Genomic DNA, 21616 nt, shown 5'->3' on the forward strand with positions numbered 1-21616 from the left:
CGTGGGACTCATCTCACAGGGGGTACACCCCACGGGGGGCACACCTCACCTGGGGCTCACCAAACAGGGTGTGCACCTCACACTGAAAGGACCACACAGGCGTTGACCTCACACGGAGCTCACCTCACACGGGACCCACCTCACCGGGGGTACACCTCACGGGGGGCGCACCTCACACGGGGCTCAAATCACATGGAACTCACCTCACCCGGGGCGCACCTCACAGAAGGCTCACATCACAGGCGGTACACCTCATGGGGGCGCACCTCACAGGGGCCTCACCTCAAAGGGAGCTCACCTCACCTGGGGAGCACCTCACCCGGGGCTCACCTCACATGGGGCTCACCTCAAAGGGAGCTCACCTCACTGGGGGCACACCTCACATGGGGAGCACCTCACAAGATGCGCACCTCACACTGAACGGACCTAATAAGGGTTGACCTCACACGGGGCTCACCTAACACGGGGCTCACCTCACAGGGGGTGCACCTCCACACGGGGCTCATCTCACAGGGGGCTCACCTCGGACGGGGCACATTTCACATGGAGCGCACCTCACACAGGGCTCACCTCATATGGGGCTCACATCACAGGGGGCGCACCTCACACTGAGCACCTCTCAGGGGGTTCACCTCACACGGGGCTCACTTCACAGGGGGTGGACCTCACCCTGGGCTCACCTCACCTGGGGCGTTCCTCACATGGCGCTGACCTCACACGGGGCTCACCTCACACGGGGCTTACCTCACAGGGGGTACACCTCATGGGGGCGCACCTCACCTGGGGCGCACGTCACACAGGGCTCACTTCACAGAGGGCGCACCTCACACAGGGCTCACCTCACCTGGGGTACTCCTCACATGGGGCGCACCTCACCTGGGGCTCACCTCACACGGGGCTCACCTCATGGGGGCGCACCTCACACGGAGCTCACATCACTCAGGGCTCACTTCAAACGGAGCTCACCTCACCGGGGGTGGACCTCACATGGGGTGCACCTCACACAGGGCTCACCTCACAGGAGGCGCACCCCACACTAAGCGGACCTCACATGGGGCTCACTTCACAAGGGGCTCACCTCTGGGGGTGCACCTCACACGGGGCACACTTCACATGGGGCGCACCTCACAGGGGATTCACCTCACACGGGGCTCACCTCCGGGGATGCACCTCACACGGGGCTCACCTCACACGGGGCTCACTTCTCGGGGGGCACAGCTCACACGGGGCACACCTCACCCGGGGCTCATCTCATACAGGGCGCACCTCAAATGGGGCTCACCTCACAGGGGGCACACCTCACAAGGGGACACCCACAGGGGGCTCACCTCACAGGGGGCGCACCTCTCACGGGGCTCACCTCACACGGGGTGCACCTAACACAGCGGCACACCTCACTCGGGTCTCACCTCACACGAGGCTCACCTCACACGGGGCTCACTTCACCAGGGGCGCACCTCAAAGGGGGCACACCTCACACTGGGCTCGCCTCACACGGGGCGCAATTCATACTGCCTGGTATGCCAGCTCCTCAGGGAAGGCCTTGACCAACAATCCCCTTGTAGAAAGTTGCCATGTTTGGCTCTGGGACTGCCTGTTTCATGAGAGTTGGGCCAATAATAATTTGGCACCTGGGTGACAAAGCAGGTGGGGTTGGACTGTGTCCAAGACGTGGCAGTGAGTGAAGGACACATATCTTCCATGGGGAAGACTTTTAAGGGGCTGAGCCATGTTTCCTTCTCTTAGAGTAAGGAAGGAACGCAGCCAGGGGCTAAGTGGGGGTCTGAGAAAATCAGCCTCCCAGCTTGGGTTTGGCCTCTGTTTCATTGGCTCCCTGGCCCACTTCTCCCCTACGCAGATGGGGTAAGGGGGGCGAAAGAGGCATGCCGGTCGCCAGTGCCCGGCAATGCATCTGAACAATGTGCTCAAGAACACGGTCACCCAGGCCAGTGTCTCTCCCCTCTGAGATGCACACAAACCACCTGGGATCTTGTTACCAGGCAGACTGATTCTGGAGGCCTGCGGCAGGGCCCGGGATTCTGCCTTCCTGACAGGCTCCCAGGTGCTGCTGGTCCCAGGACGATGCTCGGATGTTCCGGAGGCACTGGATTCTTGGTGGAGGTAGCAGGACGGGTTGGCATCATGAGGACAGAACCGGCCTCCCTGCACTGCCCCAGTGGCTGGTAGAAGCCCACACGCTGAGTCACTCTCCTCACCACACCCTAACCCCAAACACCAGGACCCGCAGTGGAACAACACAGACAGGTGTCAGCTTGGAGTCAGCTTCTCCTGACACCACGCCTGCCACCTCCTCCTACTGGGACACAGGGTTCTGACAAGCCAGCCCTGCCATTTGGCCTTCTGGCCCAGCCCTCGGCCCGTCTCAGAAGTGTGAGGCTATTTGCTGGGTTCACCTGTTACCAAGCTTCGTGCATCACAGATGCCCGCCCAGGAGGCCCAAGCCCAACCTGCTTTCTCCCACCCATGTGGGGTTTGTGGGGAATCCCCTGGGAGCAGGTGTGGATGTCAGGACCCCCCCCCATCAAAGTGAGTCCATGCTCTCTGCCCCCCTGCCTTCACCCAGAACCTCCCCAGTTCCAGAGACTCCAAAATGTTCCAAACCCATTTGATAACCACAATGACCCCATACGTATGTGCCAACAAGCATTTGACTTTCTTTGAAAGAGCAAAGAGAAGAGCCACCTGTTGAGAAAGGTGCTGTTAGTTGGTGGAGACCAGTGGAGTATCAGGCTATCTTTCCTGGAGTGGGGAGGGTGGGACCCGGGTGTAAGGAAAGGTTGAAGGTAGGGCCCAGGAGGCTGCCTCCAGGGGCTGAGATGGAGAGGATTGGCAGGGGTGGGAATGTGGCTGAGAGGCAGACAGGGTGTAGGCCTGGTCTGGGAGCTTGGGAAGGCCCAGGACCCTCCCTTTCTGCCAAGGGGACTGGACATGGGGCTTAGCCCGCAGGGACCACCGGCCTCCCCTCAGATGGTAGGATTTGGGCAGCCGCAGCCCCGGGCACCACCCTGACTGAGGAAGGCAGCCTCCGCCAGGTGCCTCCTTGACGCCAGCCTGGCCGTAGCCCGAAGCAGAGGCAGACAAACACACTTTCTCTCCAGAAAAGCCCCAGCTCCTCAGCAGGCTGGGAAAGCCTGGGGCAGGGACAGGGAGAGGGACAGGGAAGAGTGAGGTGAGGAGCAGAGGCAGTAGGCAACAGGGCCCACCCTCATCCCCAGGGCCAGGGAGCCCAGCTAGGTCTGCACGTGGGTCAGTTGGACGTCGCCCCCCACTTCCAGGTTGTTGATGGCGGGCAGGTTCTTCAGGCGGTGGCAGTATTCCAGCAGGTGCTGACCATCCACGGCTACCTTGAAGCCGTAGCCTTCACACGTGATCCACACCTGAACAGAGACCACATCGTTTGTACTCCCCTCAGGAAGTCCTCCGACCTAAATGCAGGCTCGTGTCTCCCTCCACCTACCTGTCTTCCTCAAGCATGATTTAAGCAAGCCTCACGCCAACCTCTCCCTGACCAGCAAGCCTCCCCTGCCTTCCCCCCGCCCACCCTGAGCCCTCCTCGTCAGGTGCCCCCCACCCGATCCTCAGTCTCCCACCATGTCCCGAGCTTCTAGGGGCAGGAACACTGGCCTAGGCCATCCATGTCCCCAGTGGCCGGCACACAGCAGAGCTCCACGCCTGCATTCCCACAGGGCAGCCTCCTGACTTGAACTTCCCGCACCACACGCTCTCCGTGAGGCAAGGGGACCACGTCTGCTAAGACATCATCACTTACTGTGCCCCGGGCCCTGTCCTCAGCCTGTCACAGACATTATTTCATTTCATCCTTACACCTCGATGAGATGGAGATTCTTATTAGCCCCATTTTTCAGATGAGAAAACTGAGGCACAGAGCCATTAAGTCACTTGCTTAAAGTCACACAGCTCTCTGTGAATCAAAGTCTACTCCTCTCCGGCTTGAAACACACCAGCACACAGCACTGAAACCCAAACTTCTTTCCGTGGCTCTCAAGCCCTCCATCAGTCAGTGCTGGGTGAGGAGTATTAAGGCATATGTGAAAATACGGACGTTCGGGCACGGGTGGGGCCAGATATCGCCTTTTCTTTTTGAAGCTCCTCAGGTGATTTGCACGGGCAGTCAGGGTTGAGAAACCTGCTCTGTCGGGTCGGGCCTCCAGCCACACCACCCACACCTCTCTGTCCTACTCGGAAGCCCGGCCTCCCTGTCCCTAGACAGGCCCTGCCCGTGACTCTCTGCTTTCTCAATGATAGCTGCCCTCCCCGCTGCCCCCCAGGAATGCCCCCCTCAGGTCTTTGCGAGGCGGGCTGCTTCTGTCCGTTAGGTCTTGGCTGACGTTGTGGCCTCCTCTGACTGATGTCCCCATCTAAGGCAGCGTGGCCCCTGCCCCAGAGCTCACTCGATCCCATGATTCTGTTTTGCTTTCTGCACAGACCTGCTGTTATTTCCAGGGATCTGTCCACGATTGTTGAATGAATGAGTGAGTGAATAAATGAATGACAGCTCATGCTTGGGGCCCACCTGGCACTTATGGGCGGTGTGACCTCAGGCCGGTGACCTGCACTGGTGAGTTTGTCCCCTCATGTGCGAGCAGCGGGTGCCACCACCCACCTTATGTGGGACAGCGGGAGGACAAGGAGAGCAGCAATCTGGGGGGTACTTTCTCTTCTGAGCCCAGCCCTCGCCCCAGAGGCGTCAGCTCCTGTATGGTTCGAGGGGCCCCTGACGCCCTCCACCATCCCCGCCCACCCTGTTCTGTTTGCCCCTTGAACCCCTCTGAGCTCCAGGCCGAGGCCCCTTACCGAGAAGCTCTGGCCTCGGGCAAAAGGCATTTTTCGGGACAGGCTTCGCTCCTCAGATCCCCAAGAGCTGTTGATCTGTGTGTTGCGGACCACGACGTTCTCATCAAAACGGGGGTTCAGGTGGAAGGCAATGTCACTCCCGGAGCGCAGGTTGATGTGGAACCTGGGGGTGGGCAGTTCACATGGACCTCCTCTGCCCCCTGAGCTCTGAGTCCCTACTGTTCCCAGCCTGCCCAGAGCCAGGGGGTGACCAGAAGGACCTTCTTGAGAGCCGTGGCTTACCTCTGGGCAGTGGGCAGGATGGTGCCCGACACGAAGATGCTCTTGGAGGGGTACAGCCCACCCAGGATGGAGGTGAAGAAAGGCATCGGCTGTCGGTGGCGGCGGGGGGAGGTGGGGGAGGAGAGGGGCAGGTCAGCTGTGTGGGGTGGAGCTTTGTGCCAATTTCCATGAATTTGGACTGTCAACTGAGTTTGACAGCCATGCCTGTGAGTAATATATTTTCAAGAAACAGGGGTGCCCGGGTGACTCAGTGGGTTGAGCATCTGCCTTTGGCTCAGGTCAATCTCAGGATCCTGGGATCGAGCCCCATGTCAGGCTCTCTGCTCAGCGGGGAGCCTGCTTCTCCCGCTCCCTCTGCCTGCCGTTTTGCCTACTTGTGCACTGGCGCTCTCTCTCTCTATCAAATAAATAAATAAAATCTTAAAAGAAAAGAAAAGAAAGAACTCCATGATATCATTATTTGGCTCAGTAAATGCCAAAGGAAAACTTTCCAGCATTTCTCAAAGTAACAGGCTTCTGCTGTCATGAAAAGAACTTGGGCCGGATACAAAAGGATAATTGGGCTGAGAAGGAAGGCCCTCTAATAGGCTCATGGTGAAGGGACAATTTTAAAGGTGACAGCTTCCTTTAACAGCCTTTTGATTCCCTTGGATGTTTCCAGAACTTCGGCTTACTAAAGGACTGCCCTGATGTTGTAAGCTGCCCACCACCTCCCACTCGGCCCGACACAGACAAGCCCTCTGCCCCTCCCAGAGAAACCACTTACATAGGTTGTGGTGGGGTACACCATAGGTGGGGTGATAGGATTCTGTTGAAAGAGACCAGGAAGTTTAGTTTGGGAGTGCATACCCATGCGGACCCCTCCACATCCTAGAGGGGATGCCCCACTATGAGGCCCTTGGCTTCACCCCTTCACCTTCCTTCCCAAGTCAGCCTTGGTGGAACTTCTTGCCATGCTCCCTGACCTCATCATGGCCACCTGCCTGCCTTTCAACCCTTCCACAGGCAGCCTCCCTAACTCCAGTGCTCCCGTCTGATTCACAGTGGAAGCCTGTGACCAGCAGTGACATCCCAGGGCTTGTCCTCAGGACACAGGGCCTCATACCCAGATGCTGGAACCACTGCACTCCCCTTTCAGTAACAGAGAACCCATTTTCTTGCTGGTCCCTAAGGGGACCTGCTTCTTAAGCCACTGGGTAAATCCACCCTGACCTAGAATCTCTGTTGGCCCAAGAGGAATTTTACTCACATGTCTTTTGAGCAGAGGGCCCAACCCCAAACACCCCCATCCTCCTTGCTACACTGCTTTCTTCCTGTCTCTGGGACTACTGAGTTCAGTCCTTGGGGAACGGGGACGTGGTGAGGCTGTGACCCAACCAGAGCTTTCAGACTTACAGGGAACAGCTGTCCAGGGGTGCTCTGAACGGTGTGGATGACAGTTTGAGTCTGCAAGAAAGAAAACCCAGATTTGAACTGGTTCTCACCAGCGTGAAGACCACCACCTGCCACCAGAGGGCACCACTTAACACACACTTTGTGAGATGCAGCCATCTTTTTTTTTTTTTTTATTCTTATGTTAATCCCCATACATTACATCATTAGTTTTAGATGAAGTGTTCCATGATTCATTGTTTGTGCATAACACCCAGTGCTCCATGCAGAATGTGCCCTCCTCAATACCCACCACCAGGCTAACCCATCCTCCCACCCCCCTCCCCTCTAGAACCCTGTTTGTTTTTCAGAGTCCATAGTCTCTCATGGTTCGTCTACCCCTCCGATTTCCCCCGCTTCATTCTTCCCCTCCCGCTACCTTCTTCTTCTTCTTTTTTTTTTTCCTTAACATATATTGCATTATTTGTTTCAGAGGTACCGATCTGAGATTCAACAGTCTTGCACAATTCACAGCGCTTACCAGAGCACATACCCTCCCCAGTGTCTATCACCCAGTCACCCCATCCTTCCCACCCCACCCCCCACTCCAGCAACCCTCAGTTTGTTTCCTGAGATTAAGAATTCCTCATATCAGTGAGGTCATATGATACATGTCTTTCTCTGTTTGACTTATTTCACTCAACATAATATCCTCCAGTTCCATCCACGTCGTTGCAAATGGCAAGATCTCATTCCTTTTGATGGCTGCATAATATTCCATTGTATATATATACCACATCTTCTTTATCCATTCATCTGTCGATGGACATCTTGGCTCTTTCCACAGTTTGGCTATTGTGGACACTGCTGCTATAAACATCGGGGTGCACGTACCCCTTCGGATCCCTACTTTTGTATCTTTGGGGTAAATACCCAGTAGGAGATGCAGCCATCTTGAGCATGTAACAAGCCCAACCACTCCCCACCCACCAAGCCCCCCAAAACTGGCGGGTAGAGGTGTTTCTTCCCTCAAGGGGATGAGGTAGGGGCAAAGGTTTCTTCTACTTGGAGAAGAAATAGGGCTGCCCTTGTGGCCTGTGGCCCATCTATCTTCTCAGGGGATTTTGTCTAGCACAGCCTCATTTTCCAGGAGGAAGGAGTGAGTGTGGGGGCCTCCGTCTCCTGTAGCTGCTCACAGAAGGGCAGGGGGCTTGAGCAGAGAGCGGCAGTTCAGGCTGTTTCCCAATCCATGAGGGCCAGCCAACCTTCCAGCCCCACTTCCTCCCACCACCAGGCAGATGGCCAGGGTTGGCCTTGGCCTCATCCCCCATGGGAGAGGCCCGGTGCCCAGCCCTGCCTCCTCCTTCTAACCCACAGGAAGAAGCAAAATGAAGAAGATCCCAGGAGAACTCAAGAGACTTACAATGGGAGCCGAGTTGACTGGCCAAATGCCTGTAGACTGAAGGGGATGAGAAGATCAAAACAGCAGTTAACGTTAGTGTTACATGCAGGGGAGACACTGACAGAGGCTGTTGTAAGAAAGGCCTCCCCAGGGGCGCCTGGGTGGCTCAGTCGTTAAGTGTCTGCCTTCGGCTCAGGTCATGATCCCAGGGTCCTGGGATCAAGCCCCACATCGGGCTCCCTGCTCTGCAGGAAGCCTGCTTCTCCCTCTCCCACTCCCCCTGCTTGTGTTCCCTCTCGCTGTGTCTCTGTCAAATAAATAAAATCTAAAAAAAAAAAAAAAAAAGGCCTCCCCAGACTCATGCTTCCCTCCTTCCTGCCCCAAGCCTGTGGTGCCCAGATTATCGGCCCCACCCCCGTCCCAGGGACACACCAGGCTTGGGGGCAGGGTCACTGTCAGGGTTGGAGGAGCGGGGACTTCCTCATTGGCTCCTCCAGAGGGAGAGGCCATATAGCGCCCCTTAGCTCCCAGAGGCAAAACCATTACTTCGGTGCCATATTTCATTCGTAAGGTGAAGCATTCAGTGAAGGCCTACTGTGTGCCAGGCTCTGGCTTCCGAACATTTACAAGGGACGCATCCTCAGCTCCGGTTTCACTAGCGAGGCAACGAGGCTCAGAAAGGCTAATCAGCTTGCCCAAGCCCCTCCGGGTAGCAAGGGATAAAATCCAAAATGCTACCCGGTTCTGGCTGATTCTATCTACCATACCCTGTCCTCCCCAGGCCAGAGCCAAAGTCCGGCTGCCCTGCAAAGACTCCCTGGAGCTTGCCCGGTCCTGAAGTCAGCATGGCAGGAGGCACAGGCCCTGTCAGGGCCTCGAGAGACCACTGAAAGCCTGGGTAGAGAGGCACCACTTCCTTTAGCCCCCACTGCTCCAGTGGCCAAAGGGAGGGCCAGACCTGCTTCCCTTCCTGTCCTAGACCCTGTCCTCACGCCGCAGATTGCTCTTGCCCTGGCCGGTCTCCCATTCTGTTGGCTGTGCAAGCCACACTCCACATTCCTGGGGCCCCTACTGCTTGCTCAGGCACTGTGCAAAGTGCTGGGGATCCGCAAACAAACAAGCCACAATCCCTGTCCACGAGGGGCTTGTGGGTATAGGGCGGGGGGTGGGAGGGTGGAGTGACAAGGATAAACATGTAAGTACAGGAAGATGCTCCCAAAGAGTGACATTTAAGCAGAGCATTGAAGGGCTGGTAAAGGTCGGCTGTAGGGGGCGGGGGTGGCGCAGGGTGCTGTCAGCACTGGGCCTGCAGGTGCAAAAAGCATGGTGGCCCCAGAAAGCCTCAAGTGAGCAGTGGAGGCTGCCTGAGCATCCTGGATAGGGGGTGTGGCCAGGAGGTGGGCTGGGGCAAGACTGGGGGGCTGGGCAGGGTCCTACACCTCCTGCTGGGGAATCGGGGCTTTATTTAGAAGGACTTGGAACCTTCGGGATGTTTAAGCAGGGAGAGGATGCGATCAGATTTGGGTAAAGGAGGGTCACCCTCCTGTGGGTGGGGTAAGCGGGGAACTAGACCAGGTTTGTTGTAGTCAGGGGTCAGATGGCTTGGCCCAAAGAAGGCTGTGGCTTCGGGAGGAAGGAGTGTGGGAGCACTACAGGGAGACTAAGGAGGGGAAGGAAGAACCAAGGCAGACTCCCAGGTTCCCAGCTCGGGCCAGGTGGTGTGGTGGAGATAGGGAAGTTTTGGGTGGGCATGATGAGGCCTGCCTGCTGGAACCAGCCTCTTGGACCCTCTGTCCTTTCTGCTGAGATGCTCAACCTCCAAGACCTCCACATTGAACTCACTTTTGGCTTTCGCTCTTTGGGCTTGGGTGGGAAACAGGCAGTCTGGGAGAACTGCACCGTGGAGAAGGCAGGCTGGGTAAGGTTTACTCGAGTGTTCTGTTAAAACAAAAGGCACCAGGGCATGAAGAGAAGGGTTAATGAAGCCAAGGAAGCGCGGAAAGGCAGGGGCCTGAGCCAGAGGGAGGAAGCCAGTCAGGGAGGGGAGGGGAGGGTGTTCAGGATCACGTGGAGGGACAGAGGGGAGGATTATGCTCCAGTGAGGGACAGCAGGCCAGCGAGTTCTCTCCCCACCCACCCCCCCCACTCCCCTCCATCTCTGTCCCCTTCCCCACCCTCTCCTCTCCCCTGCCCCGCTCTCTCCCCCAGGCCCATAGGGGAGAAAGTTGGTCGGGAGGGAATATGAGAGATTAGGAGAAAAAAGAGAGGAGTATCAGTTGTGGGCCTACTGTGTGCTTTTCTCACCTCCGGGAGCACAAAGCCCGGAAGTGGTAACAGCAGCTCCAACCCAACCTCCTGGGGCCCTGTGGGAACGTGGGCCCTGCATACCCCTATCCTCCCAGTTTTCAAAAAAGCCAGAAATCCAGATTTCCATGTGATACCACCTGACCTTTTTTTTTTTAATTGTGGTAAAATACACCTAAGATTTACTATCTCAACCAATTTTCAGTGGACGGCTCAGATGCATGAGGTACATACACAACTGTTGCACAGTCAGCACCACCATCCATCTCCAGAATGCAAAACTTCTTCTCCTGACCTTTTAGATGCTGGCAACACATTCGAAAATGTTAAAACACAGAGAGGGCCAAATAGAGCCTAGCATGGGCCCGTGCAGGCCGTGTCGTGACCTCTGACATGTATTACCTCCTTGAATTCACACTATAACTCATGGGGCAGCAGTGACTATGCCCCTTTCTCAGATGGGGAAACTGAGGCCAGGGGAAGCAAAGTTGCTTGCCTAAGATCCCATAGCTGATGACAATGCACAGAGCTGAGCTAGATTCAGTTTGATTCCCAAGTTCTTTCTGGAGCCACATGGCTTCCTAAGCATGGTGGAAGTAGAGAGTGACAGAGAGGAGTGGCCTGGGAGTCCGGGAGACTGAGACAAGTGTTCTGGACAAAGACAGGAACACAGAAGGACAGGACAGGGGAGTTGGAGGGGTGTCGTCAGAGTCACCTGGGGAGGAGATTGGCTGCTACCATCGGGCCCACCCAATGGGGCCCAGGTGCAGCTAGACAGGGCCCTGCACTCAGCCCCTGAGACAGGTGCCAGGTGGACAATCTGACCTGGAAGCCGATGTAGGACAGCTGCACAGCCCCGGTGATGGAGAGGGTGTCCACGCGGTGGAAGGGCACGCGGTGTGAGTACTGCATAAAATGGTTCCCGTTCACCATCACCTGCCAAGACGAGTGCACATTCCAGGAGAGGGGGGGCACGTGAGCCCCTGGTCCCCAGAATTAAGCCCTGTGTCTGGTTTTCACATCTGTCCCCTGGGGGGTAGGGGCACCAGCCTTCAGAGCTGTGCCAGTTGTAAGCATGGCCTATGATCCAAGTGCATCTGATCCCAGTCTCTACTTGCTTTTTGGTTCTTAGGGTTGTTTGTTTATTGCAGTCAGTTGATCTTTCTAATCTTAGCTCCCTGGAGGTGTTCTTTAAATATGCATAAACATGTTCGGGGGGGCAGAGGAGAGGCAACCCTGGGTTGTACATTGAGGGGCTGGGCACATCCATGCTCACACAGAAAAGGACAGACACGGGGATACTCACCCCCATCTGTCTCCCAAGCCCAGGGACACTATTCTGCTTACTAACGCAATTTGCAACACCATGTAACACTAAGCCATTAGTAGAACCTGGATAAAGACTGCAACAATATTACCAAAAAACCAATCTTATCAGGGACCTGCGGTGGAGGAATGGTTACAGCAGAGGAATGGAATTAACTAGAATTTTAAAGACCTGCAGGGCCAAAAAGCACCATGGTGATGTATCTAGTTCTTACTTCCTGAGTAAAAGAAGCAGCAGGTGAGCCCATAGATGCAGGGGAAGGAGTGTGAGGAGACTGCAGCCACCAGAGCGCCCCTGCAAGGGAAAGTTCCTGCTCTCTGTCTAATGGCATTGCACATGTGATTACTTAAAGGCTCATGTGCTTTATGGAGGCGCCTGGGTGGCTCAGTCGGTTAAGCGTCTAACTCTTGATTTCAGCTCAGGTCATGATCTCAGCGTCATGAGATCAAGCCCCGCATCAGGCTCTGTGATCCCCATGGAGTCAGCTGGAGATTCTCTCTCTCCCTCTGCCCCTCCTTGCACTCTCTCAATACATACATACATACAATCTTAAAGAAAAAAAAAAAAAAAACGCTCATGTGATTTATAAAGGCTAGTCACCACCACACCCGATGGGGCTGGGAGGTAGGCAGCGGGAAGAGGGCTGCAGAGAGTTGCTGCTCACCTTGAAATCCCAGCTGTCCACCAGGAAGCAGAGCTCAAATGGATTCCCCATCTGGAAGGGCATATGCATCTTCCTCTCCTCTGGCCCCCAGCATCCGTTCTGCTTCGTGTTGCAGACCACATAGCCACCCTCCTCAAACCGAGGGTTGAAGTGGAAGGCAATGTCACTGTCACTGTAGCCACTGTGAAAGTTCACGGCAAACCTAGGCAGAGGGCAATCAGATGGTAGGTAATTCTGCAGCCTGGTTGACTGCCGGCCGAGCTGAAGAGGGAGCCTCGTGCCTTTGACTGTTTCTGTCTGTGAACTTGCACGGCAGGTCTGGACCCATCCTTAGCTTGTGGCTATCCTTTCTATTCACCTAATTTGCACTTCGTGTGTTCTTGTGCAATGATTGCATTTTACCCTTACAGTGTGGTTTTCTAAAAACACGTAGAAAACGGGTAAAGAAAAATGTTGACGCTAGCAACAAGAAGCACGAGGCTTGAACATGGATTCAAATTTGTATCAGAGGTAAGTCAAGAAATGTGCCTGGAAGTGAGAGCCAGTCCCCATCGGCTTAACTGGGAAAGAAGCAAATAAATTTAAAGAACATCTGGAATTGATGGAATATGCCTACAGAACTAGGTACTAACAGAGAAGCATCGAATAAATGGTAGCTCCCCGGGTGCGAGAGCTTTCAGTATGTACATCTGTCTCTCACTGGTGATTGGTGTGTGTCCCACACACGACGTGCGGAGTGGTGGCCCTGAAGTCAGCAGGCCTGGACCCGGACCCCAGCTCTACACTGCTTGTCATTTGCAATGATCCTGAACCACACACCATAGCCTGGGAGCTGAGTGACTTCCTTCCATTGCAGATGCTTCGTGAAGGGGTGCTCAGGAAGCCCCCACCCGAGTAAATGTCCGTTCCTGTCTCTGTCCTCGGAGGAAGCCCCTCACCATTGAAACCGCCTTTGGGTACAGCTATGGTTCTAAGGTGAGGAATTAAAACAAAAAACCTTCCAAAAGGCCTGGCTCACAAAAGGGGCACAATAAACATTTGTTCTGCCTTTTCCCAGACAGAGCTCCCTCAGGTCCTAAAACCAAGTTCCAGTCTGAGGTTCTCCTCCGAGGTACCTCTGTCTACCCCAGGCTTCCCTGAACTCAGCGCCCTTGAGCCTGGTTTGCCACCTGCTTCTCGGGCTCGCTTGGCTCTCCCCAGCTGACCACAGTGCTCTCCTGTCATCCACAGCCCCCACAGGGCCAGGCCCTGCACCAAGCCCAGAGGCAGCCCTTGAGACACATTCTGTTCAATTCCTGCAGAGCCCACTTGATTTCTTGCTGGAGGAGCGTGAGTTCTGGATGTCGTCCTCAACACCAGGTTGTTCCGAGAACCCTCAGCCAGCAAGACCCATAGGAAACTGCCGCGGCCCTGAGCCCAGCCAGCCCTCCCTCTGGGAAAGGAGGCTCCCAGGGACTCTGGAAGCAGCAAATCTAAGACTGTATTCCTCTTAAAATGGAGAATATTTTTCTGAAATGTCTCTGGGTGCATTTTCCCCTCTGTGGTCCTCCAGCTTAATTCCTAGAGTCCTTAGAAAAATCCTGCCCTGGGGAAGGATAAGTGCAGAAGCTTTGCAGGAAGGGGTGGGTGGGGGGACAGGATGGGAGTAGAAAGCCATCCTGGTGCTGGAGGAGGGGCAGGCAGAGGGAGAAGGAGAAAGGAGGGAAGTTCAGAGGGGAGATCCCAGAGTCCCCTGCTGGCAGGGTTCAGGGGGATCCTGGTGCCTTGCTTCCCTTGGGGTCTCCTGGGGGCACTCAGGGCTCTCGGAGAAGTCCCACAGTCAGTGTGGCCACCTGGCAGGGAAAGCCGTGATGGAGAAGTGCTGAACTGAGGTAGGGCTGGGCCTGGGAGCGGTGTGAAAGGACCCAGGAGGTCCCAGGGCCCTGCGAGGTGATGAGAGAGAGGACCACCGGGGGCAAGAGACATCTGGGATTGAAGCAGAAAGGCTTCTGAGAGAGGACCACGTGTCCAGAGGGGCTTTCGTGGGCACCGTGGACTTCAGCAGGCAGCCCCTATGGACGCAGACCCCCCACAAACTGGGCGACACCCCCGCTCCCCCGCGCCACCTGCACAGCTGCAGAAGTCAGCCAAGGCTGCACGAGCTTCCGAAGGGCCTCCAGCCTCTGAGGAGATTGCAAGCTCTTCCCTGTTCCCAGAAACTCCCCCCTGGGAAGGAGGCGTGGGGGGGTGGGCAGGTAGGAAAAGGGTGTTTGTATTTTGAATGGACTTAGTATTTCCCAGAAAAGACCTCAAAACTGAAAGAGACCAAAATGCATTTGATGACAAGTTTGAAATAGTTCTAGATCAACGCAGTGAGGGCTCTGCAGTTATGAGAAATGAAGGAAGTAGTAAGACTTTTGCAACTCTGGGTTACAGTGTAGAAAGCTCAATCCCAGAGCGTAATTATCTGCCTCTGGGCTGGCCCCCGCCACTCCTTAGACGGTGAGCACCTGCTCTCCCTAAGTCTGTGGGGCGTCTCTGTTTATGCCAGACGCTCCCGGCAGATGGCAGTGGGGTCGTGCAGACCACCTGGGATCCCCTGGGCCAGGCACGGATGGCTCAGAGGGCATTGGGTGAGCTGACGGGCGCCATGGTTGGCTAAGGGCTGAGTCTGGAGAGAAGAAACAGTTCCCGGTACCTGGTTCCATTGCAGTAGAGAACGGTCCCATTGACAGTGATCTTAAGTCCGTCCTGGAGACCCCCCTGGATTTTCCCGGAGAAGGGGACGACCTGCAGGGAGAAAATGCTGGTCAGTCAGTGGGCCTGCCCCCTTTTGCATGTTACCCTCAGCACTTGGTAGCAGCACCTGGATGTGGGCCCCGTGCTGGGGCGCCTCGGCCTCACGGATCTTCCGGGCCTGTGAGGAAGCAGACCTGAGTCCAGGTGGTTCCACACACTTGGGGGGCTCTGAGAGAATGGGGTGGGGCAGCCCTTGAGCGTCTGAGATGAAGGGACAGCTTCTAAGAGGAGATAGTAGCATGTACATGACCACTCGGAACCCAAGGAAGCCCATCCTTGCTCAGGGGAGTGACGGGCACCGGGACCTCATTCAGCCTGACTGCGACAGGGTCATCTGGGAGAGGCGACTTCTGTTGCTCCACAGGTCAGGCCATTAAATACCTCGGTGACCTTGAGCAAATCACAACGTCTCTGCTTCTCTGAGTTCCCTCTGTTGTTTCGGTCCATGTCTGTGGTTTTGGAGAAGTGGAGTCAGCCTGACACAGCTTCTGGCCCAGCGTGGCATACTTCTCTGAAAACATACTCCCCTCATTTATCTGTCGAGGCCTAAAAATCTCTTAAGAGCCTTTCATCCTGTCACAAGACATAATGCTTCAAAGGCGAATGAATACTCCTGGCAAGCATGCCGCCCTCCCTTCTGAAGCCTATCCACGCTGAGCTGTAAAGATCTACAATCAGAGTGTGGTGAGGGGTGTTGTAAGTGCACAGCAAGACGGCTGGGACGGTGGCGGAAAGTGTACGGATCGTGGGGACCAGGCAATACAGGTTAATCCCAAGCAACAATTTCCCCAGAAAGGTTTTGAGATTTCGGTATGTCTTAAATGGTGGGTGTCCCCAAATTCTGAAAAACAAGATTATTTTAAATTGAGTATAATCTGGACAGTCTGGGTGGCTCAGTCAGTTAAGCGTCTGCCTTCAGCTCAGGTCATGATCTCAGGGTCCTGGGATCGAGCCCTATGTCGGGCTCCCCACTCAGTGGGGAGTCTGCTTCTCCCTCTGCCCCTTCCCCCTGCCTGTGCTCCCTCTCTCAAATAAATAAAATCTTTAAAAAAATAATAAATTGAGTAGAATCCTGCAGACAAGGTTATTCACTGCAGCATTGTAACAGCAAAGGATTGGAAAGAGTCTAAAAGTTCACCAAGAGGAAAATGGTGAAATAAATCATGGTATTTCCATACAATGGATTCCCTGTAGCCTCCATAAAAAAAGAAGAAGAGGAAGAAGGGGATTCTTTGAGAACTGATATGTAATGACACCATTTGTATAACAAAATGGGTGGGGGAGGCCACATACATGCATTTCCTTATTATGGATGAAATATGCGTGGATGAGTTCAAAGACACTGACAACCCTGCTTGACTCCAAGGAGGTATGGTGGGCTGAAGAATTAGCACCCTGTAGGGACGCCTGGGTGGCTCAGTCGGTTAAGCGGCTGCCTTCGGCCCAGGTCATGATCCCAGGGTCCTGGGATCGAGTCCCACATCGGGCTCCTTGCTCAGCAGGGAACCTGCTTCTCCCTCTCTCTCCCTCTGCTTGTGCTCTCTCTGTCAAATAAATAAAATCTTTAAAAAAAAAAAAAAAAGAATTAGCACCCCGTCTCCACCGCCCCAGATGCCCACATTCTAATGCCTGGAATTTGTGGATACTGTATGTCACCTTACAAGGCAAAAGGGACTTTACAGGCGTGATTAAGTTAAGGATCTTGAGATGGAAGGTTATGCTGGATTATCTGGGTGGGCCTCAGAGTCCTCAAAGAGGGAGCCAGGAGAGGAGAGGCAAGAAGCCACTGGGTTTAAAGATGGAGGGCGGGACTTCCGGCCTCGGGAGGCGCGTGGCCTCTGGATGCTGGAAAAGGCAAGGAAAGATTCTCCCCTGAAGCCTTATAGATACTTTTAGATTTCTGACCTCCAGAACTGTAAGAAAACAAATTTATGTTGTTTTAAGCCTGGCGGGCCAAGGCTGCTGTGGAATTTGGACTTTGTGTGTGTGTGTGTGTGTGTGTGTGTGTGTGTGTGTGTGTGTGAGAGAGAGAGAGAGAGAGAGAGAGAGAGAGAGAGAGAGAACTTTTGGATTTATGGTCCCACAGACGAGGGTTTGCCTCCCAGCTCCTTGTGCTAACAGCTCTCCTACTGGGCAAGTCCCTTGACCTGTCTGCACCCCAGGTCCGTTCTCGGAACAGTAGGACAAGAGCACTGGCCTGACAGTGTTCTTGAGAGGGTTCGATGAGATGCCACACGGAAAGCCCTGGGTTTCCAGGTCTTTGACGATGGCAACTGTTCGCATCAGGATGAATTAATTCCCCTGCTGGGTCAGAACTTGCTCTCAGCTCCTGCCTGTGCCTGGAGGCTGAGGACTTTTTCCTCCTCTTCCTGTCCGGAGGAGCCAGGCCCTACAGGCAGGAGGGTAGGCAGCCCCCTTCTGGAAGCCCGGTGTCACGAAGGTGGCCCAGCTGGCCGGAGGAGGAGGCTGCGGCAGACTTTTAGCCAAAGGGTGCCGCTGCCACAGAGGTTCTGAGGCCCTTCTGGTGGCTAACCTGCCCTGTCACCTCATTAAGCAGCATTAGTGTCACTTTTACTGAGGAAACAGAGGCATAAAAGATTTGGTAGTTTACCCAAAGCCACTTAGCTGGTCAGTGATAGTGTGGGGTTTGAACCCCCGCGCCCATGCTTTTAATTGTCATACAGGCTGCTTCTCATGACGAAGCACAGAAATCCTCACTCCTGGCTCACCAAGCGCTTCCCCAGACCAAACATCGAGCCTTGTTCTGACTGTGCTTCCAGATTCCGTCCCGGACCTCTGATAAGGCTGATGGGGTGGCGCGTGGGCAAGGAATGGAGGCCAGACTCCCAAGGCAGCCCGGCTGCATGACCTTCCCACCACACTTTGGAGGAAGCAAGGTTCCCACGGCTGGATATCAGTGCGCTGCCTGCGAGAGGGCACCCACGTGGGTGGGCAGGTGTTCCCGGTGCCTGGGGGGCTGCACCCATCATCCTCTCTCTTGTCTGGACTCCAAGGCCCTGTTTTAATTCACTGTTGCCCATAGGAGAATTTTCCTTCTGATTTGAACATTTTGAATGCAAGGATTGGAAAGAAAAAACTAGCCAGAATAATGAAATGTCAGAGCCTGGAAGGATCTCTGGGATTGTCCATCTGATGGAGAATGAGCCTAAGGTGACATGTTTTGACCCTGAGAGCCCCATGGAGGGCCAACCAACAGGGCCTTGTTCAGCTTCCTCCAGCGACCCTCCCCCCGACCTTGCTGGCAGTGAGCAGGAAACAGGCCAAGCCGGGGCCCCTCCTGAGTGTGGAGCTAGCAGCTTCCCTGCTTCAGCAGCTGCTGCCCACCCTGTGCCCCCCCCCCCCCCCCCCGCCCCCCGAAGGGCTCTGTCAGCCCTTCGGCCCAGGCTCCTTGGGAAGCTCTTTGCCAAGACCCAGAGGGGTTCCTACTACAGGGCAGGGCCCAGGACACAAGCCTCCCGGGCCTGGGGTTGCTGCTTGCCTACCTTCTGTTATCAGAGGTGCTCTTTCTGTAAGCACCTCCCTCTCCTGGGGGTAAGGCAAGGCATCTCCCTTATCTGCCACTTACCATCCGGGCACACTGGGCAAGTGACCTCAATTTCTGAGTCTCAGTTTTCAATGTATGATGTGGGAATAATAAGGCTCACGGGGTTTAGACAAGGCCATCTGCAGACAGAACCTATGCGTCTGTGGTCAAAGGTACAAAAGGCAGCCCTTTCAGCCCCATGCTGCAGGGACAACCCACTTCCTTCTCACTCCTGAGATGGCCCCTCTGCAGACACCCTTGGCCTGCCTCTGTCTTGTCTACTCACCCTTCAGGGAGCAGACACCGCCTCAGGAGGCCTTCCCTGCCGCCTCCAGACTCTGAATAATACAAAACACTTCCAAAGGACCCCCAGCGTGCCAGGCACTGTTCAAACACTCCAGACATGCTGCCTCGCGCATCCTTATCTAACCCTGGGAGGTAAGCTCAAGGATAAGCCCCATTTTACAGATGTGGAAATTGAGGCCCAGAGAGGTAAAAGTAACTTGCCTGAGGCCGCCCAGCTAGTAAATGGCTGGAGCCAGGGAGGCCATCTCCAAAGTAAGTGCCCTTAAGTGCGGTGCTGGGCTGTGAAGGGTCGCCCAGGCATGCCATGCTGGCCTCCCCCAGAAACCCTGTCTACGTCCCCGTTCATACAAACAAGCCGTCACGCTTCTATTTATTACTTATGCCCTTCTCCCCTCTCCCCTGCCGCCCTTCCCCTCCCCCCGCCACTTCCCACACCTAGGACAGGCTCCCAGAGGAGCTCAGTGAACACTAGTCAAAGGCACAAATGCTGGTGACGATCAGCTCGCCAGCCCTGAGAAGCAGGGGACAGAGTTGTGTCAGGATTCCCCCACTTGGCTTTCTGCCCTTCCTCCTGTGTCCTGTTTGGGACAACTGCCCTCTTCCCTTGCTGCCACCCAAGGGTCATCTCCCAGAGACCCAGGGCTTCTTCCTCCTGGCTGAGGCCGCCAGCGCAGCCCGGGGCCAGCACACCCCTGCCCACCACCCCGGAACTCACTGGGCTCAGGTAGGGAGGCTGGGAGCTGCTGAAGGCCATCTCTCCACCACCTGTGTGGCCACCGCGGCTCGTCACTCCAGCCAGGCAGTTGTTTGCACTGGGAGGAGCCAACCAGGAAATTGAAACTAAAGCAAACTGGTAATTACTTGATGGGGATGGGGAGGAGCCAGGAGCAAGAGGAAGTAGGTCTAAAGAAAGAGAAAGTAGGGTGTTGAGGGAGGGCTGGGGGTATGACCCAGGGAGAGGGAAGTAGACACTCCCCAGCCCAGTGACCTTTTCCCCTCCTGTCTCCTTCTGGGCTCTACCCCTGAGATGGAATTGTGTTTGGTTCATATAGATTCAAAGAGCCTGACCCCACTGACCCAGCAAGTTTCTAGATGACACTCTCCATAAGTGTGTGGCTTTGTCCCCTGAGTGTTCTTGCTCTCAGGGCCCAGAAAACAGCGGGGCTGTGTGATGGGCATCGCCTGTGTGCAGGGCCGTGGCGGAAGGCTGGCTTGTACCCGTTTACACACAGAGAAACTGAGGCTCTGCGTCTAAAGGACATGCCCAGGTTCACCCAGGTCACCAGTGGCAACCTAAGCTGTAGGACACTTAGGTTCTCAGAAAAAGCATTTCTCCCTTTCAAAATTCTATGTATCATATGAAGACCCAATCGTGTGGAAAGAAGTGTTTTCCAACCAGAAAACACGGGAATGGGAATTGTTCTCCTAGAGGATAGTGGTGCCCCGGGAGCTTTGGGTCCCCTCTCCATGGATGTATCTCTTTCTTCTCGTCTCGCCTCTTCCTTTTTACCCCAGGCTTTAGAATGAGGAGAGAAGTCTCAGACATGATGAAACAAGTCAAGTGACATGGGGTTGGGGGGACATATGAAAAAACCTGCGTCTAAGTGGCTTCAGCACCTAGTGACAGGATGGGCTGTGTCAGGGGAGCGGCAACAAGCAACTTACCTGAAGTCAAGCGGGTCCCCGCAATGTGCTGGGGAGAGAGCCCACGACCAAGCTAGAGAAGTGAAGGGTCGTGCAGGCACCGAATGGAGAGAAGCTGTGGGGCCATGCACGGCACTGCACCTGTCTTCCGCCCCGCGCCTTGCCGAGATGCACCAGAATTTGCAAAGACTAACGTCTTTGAGAGGCCCCCATAGACTGAGACCACCGTGTCCCCTCTGCCCACCCTCCACCCCCACTATATTCCTGGACAAACCAGAATTGGACTGAATTTAAGGGGCAGGCAGCAGCTGGGGCAAAAAGGAGAGAAAAGAAAGGAAGGGAAGGTGTTTGGAGTCCTCACAAGGACACCAGGGACACTGGGACGATTTCATGAGGGATCAATATGGAACAACTGGAACTCTCGTCTGCTGCAGATTGGAATATAAAATAAGACGACTTTGGGCAACTTCTTGGTGGACGATCATAAAGTCAAATATCTGCCTCTCCTCTGTCCTGGTTAGTCTCCTAGATATTTACTGGAAAGAAGTGGAAAACACACGACAACTTTACTCATCCTCCCCCCAAACTGGAAACAACACAAATATGCACCAGCGGGAAAAAAGAAAAAAAACACATTGTGGACCAGCCCTCAGCCACAAAAGAGAGCCACGGATCCAGGAAAGAACCTCAGTGAAGCTCGTGGCCGAGTGGATGAAACCAGGCGTGCTGGGACCGTTCCATTTACATTAAGTTCAGTGACAGGTCAGAAAAGCGATGACCCAGGGACAGCACCGACTGGGAGGGACACAGAGGAGTCTCCTGAGCGCTGGAAGCATTCTGGAACTTGCTATGAATGGTTTACAGACGTGAAAACTCAGCCCCCAAACTAGGATCTGTGCCTTTTACTCCGCAGAAACACTTTATCTTGATAAAGTCCTGTTCATAAAACCGAAAATGCTCCCCAAGCCCGGGGAGATGCAGGGACAGCTAGAGGTCCAGCAGACAAGCCCTTTGGTATCACCTTGCACCTTGGAGGTGAGTCACAGCCCTGGAACAAGGGTCCTAGGGTCGCCCGTTCCCACCCTGCTGGGTGGGGGACGGCAACAACCAAACCCAAAGGCCAGTGCATTTTCAGACATACTAGGACAGAAGGGAGGC

The 21616-nt window shown here is 55.0% G+C and overlaps 1 protein-coding gene across 5 annotated transcripts; it reads right to left on the minus strand.

Moving 5' to 3' along the window:
* Positions 1-2681: 2681 nt before the first annotated feature.
* LGALS9 (galectin 9) lies at positions 2682-19630 on the minus strand. Of its 5 annotated transcripts, XM_044921570.1 has the most exons (13): positions 19530-19630; positions 14864-14955; positions 12187-12388; positions 11021-11131; positions 9734-9829; positions 9306-9312; positions 7913-7941; positions 6514-6564; positions 6296-6298; positions 5885-5926; positions 5119-5207; positions 4837-4999; positions 2682-3398 (listed from the first exon to the last, which is right to left on the minus strand). In XM_044921570.1, exons 1-13 carry the CDS (start codon positions 19566-19568, stop codon positions 3252-3254), a joined length of 1071 nt encoding a protein of 356 aa, XP_044777505.1. In that variant the 5' UTR covers positions 19569-19630; the 3' UTR covers positions 2682-3251. The 5 variants fall into 5 exon arrangements, with proteins under 5 accessions (XP_044777505.1, XP_044777504.1, XP_021559791.1 ...); XM_044921569.1 differs by lacking the exon at positions 6296-6298; XM_021704116.1 differs by lacking the exons at positions 6296-6298; positions 9306-9312 and having other exon boundaries at positions 7913-7948.
* Between the last annotated feature and the right edge of the window lie 1986 nt (positions 19631-21616).

This window comes from Neomonachus schauinslandi, chromosome 15 (genome assembly GCF_002201575.2).
Source record: "Neomonachus schauinslandi chromosome 15, ASM220157v2, whole genome shotgun sequence".
In the NCBI taxonomy this organism is placed as follows: Eukaryota; Metazoa; Chordata; class Mammalia; order Carnivora; family Phocidae; genus Neomonachus; species Neomonachus schauinslandi.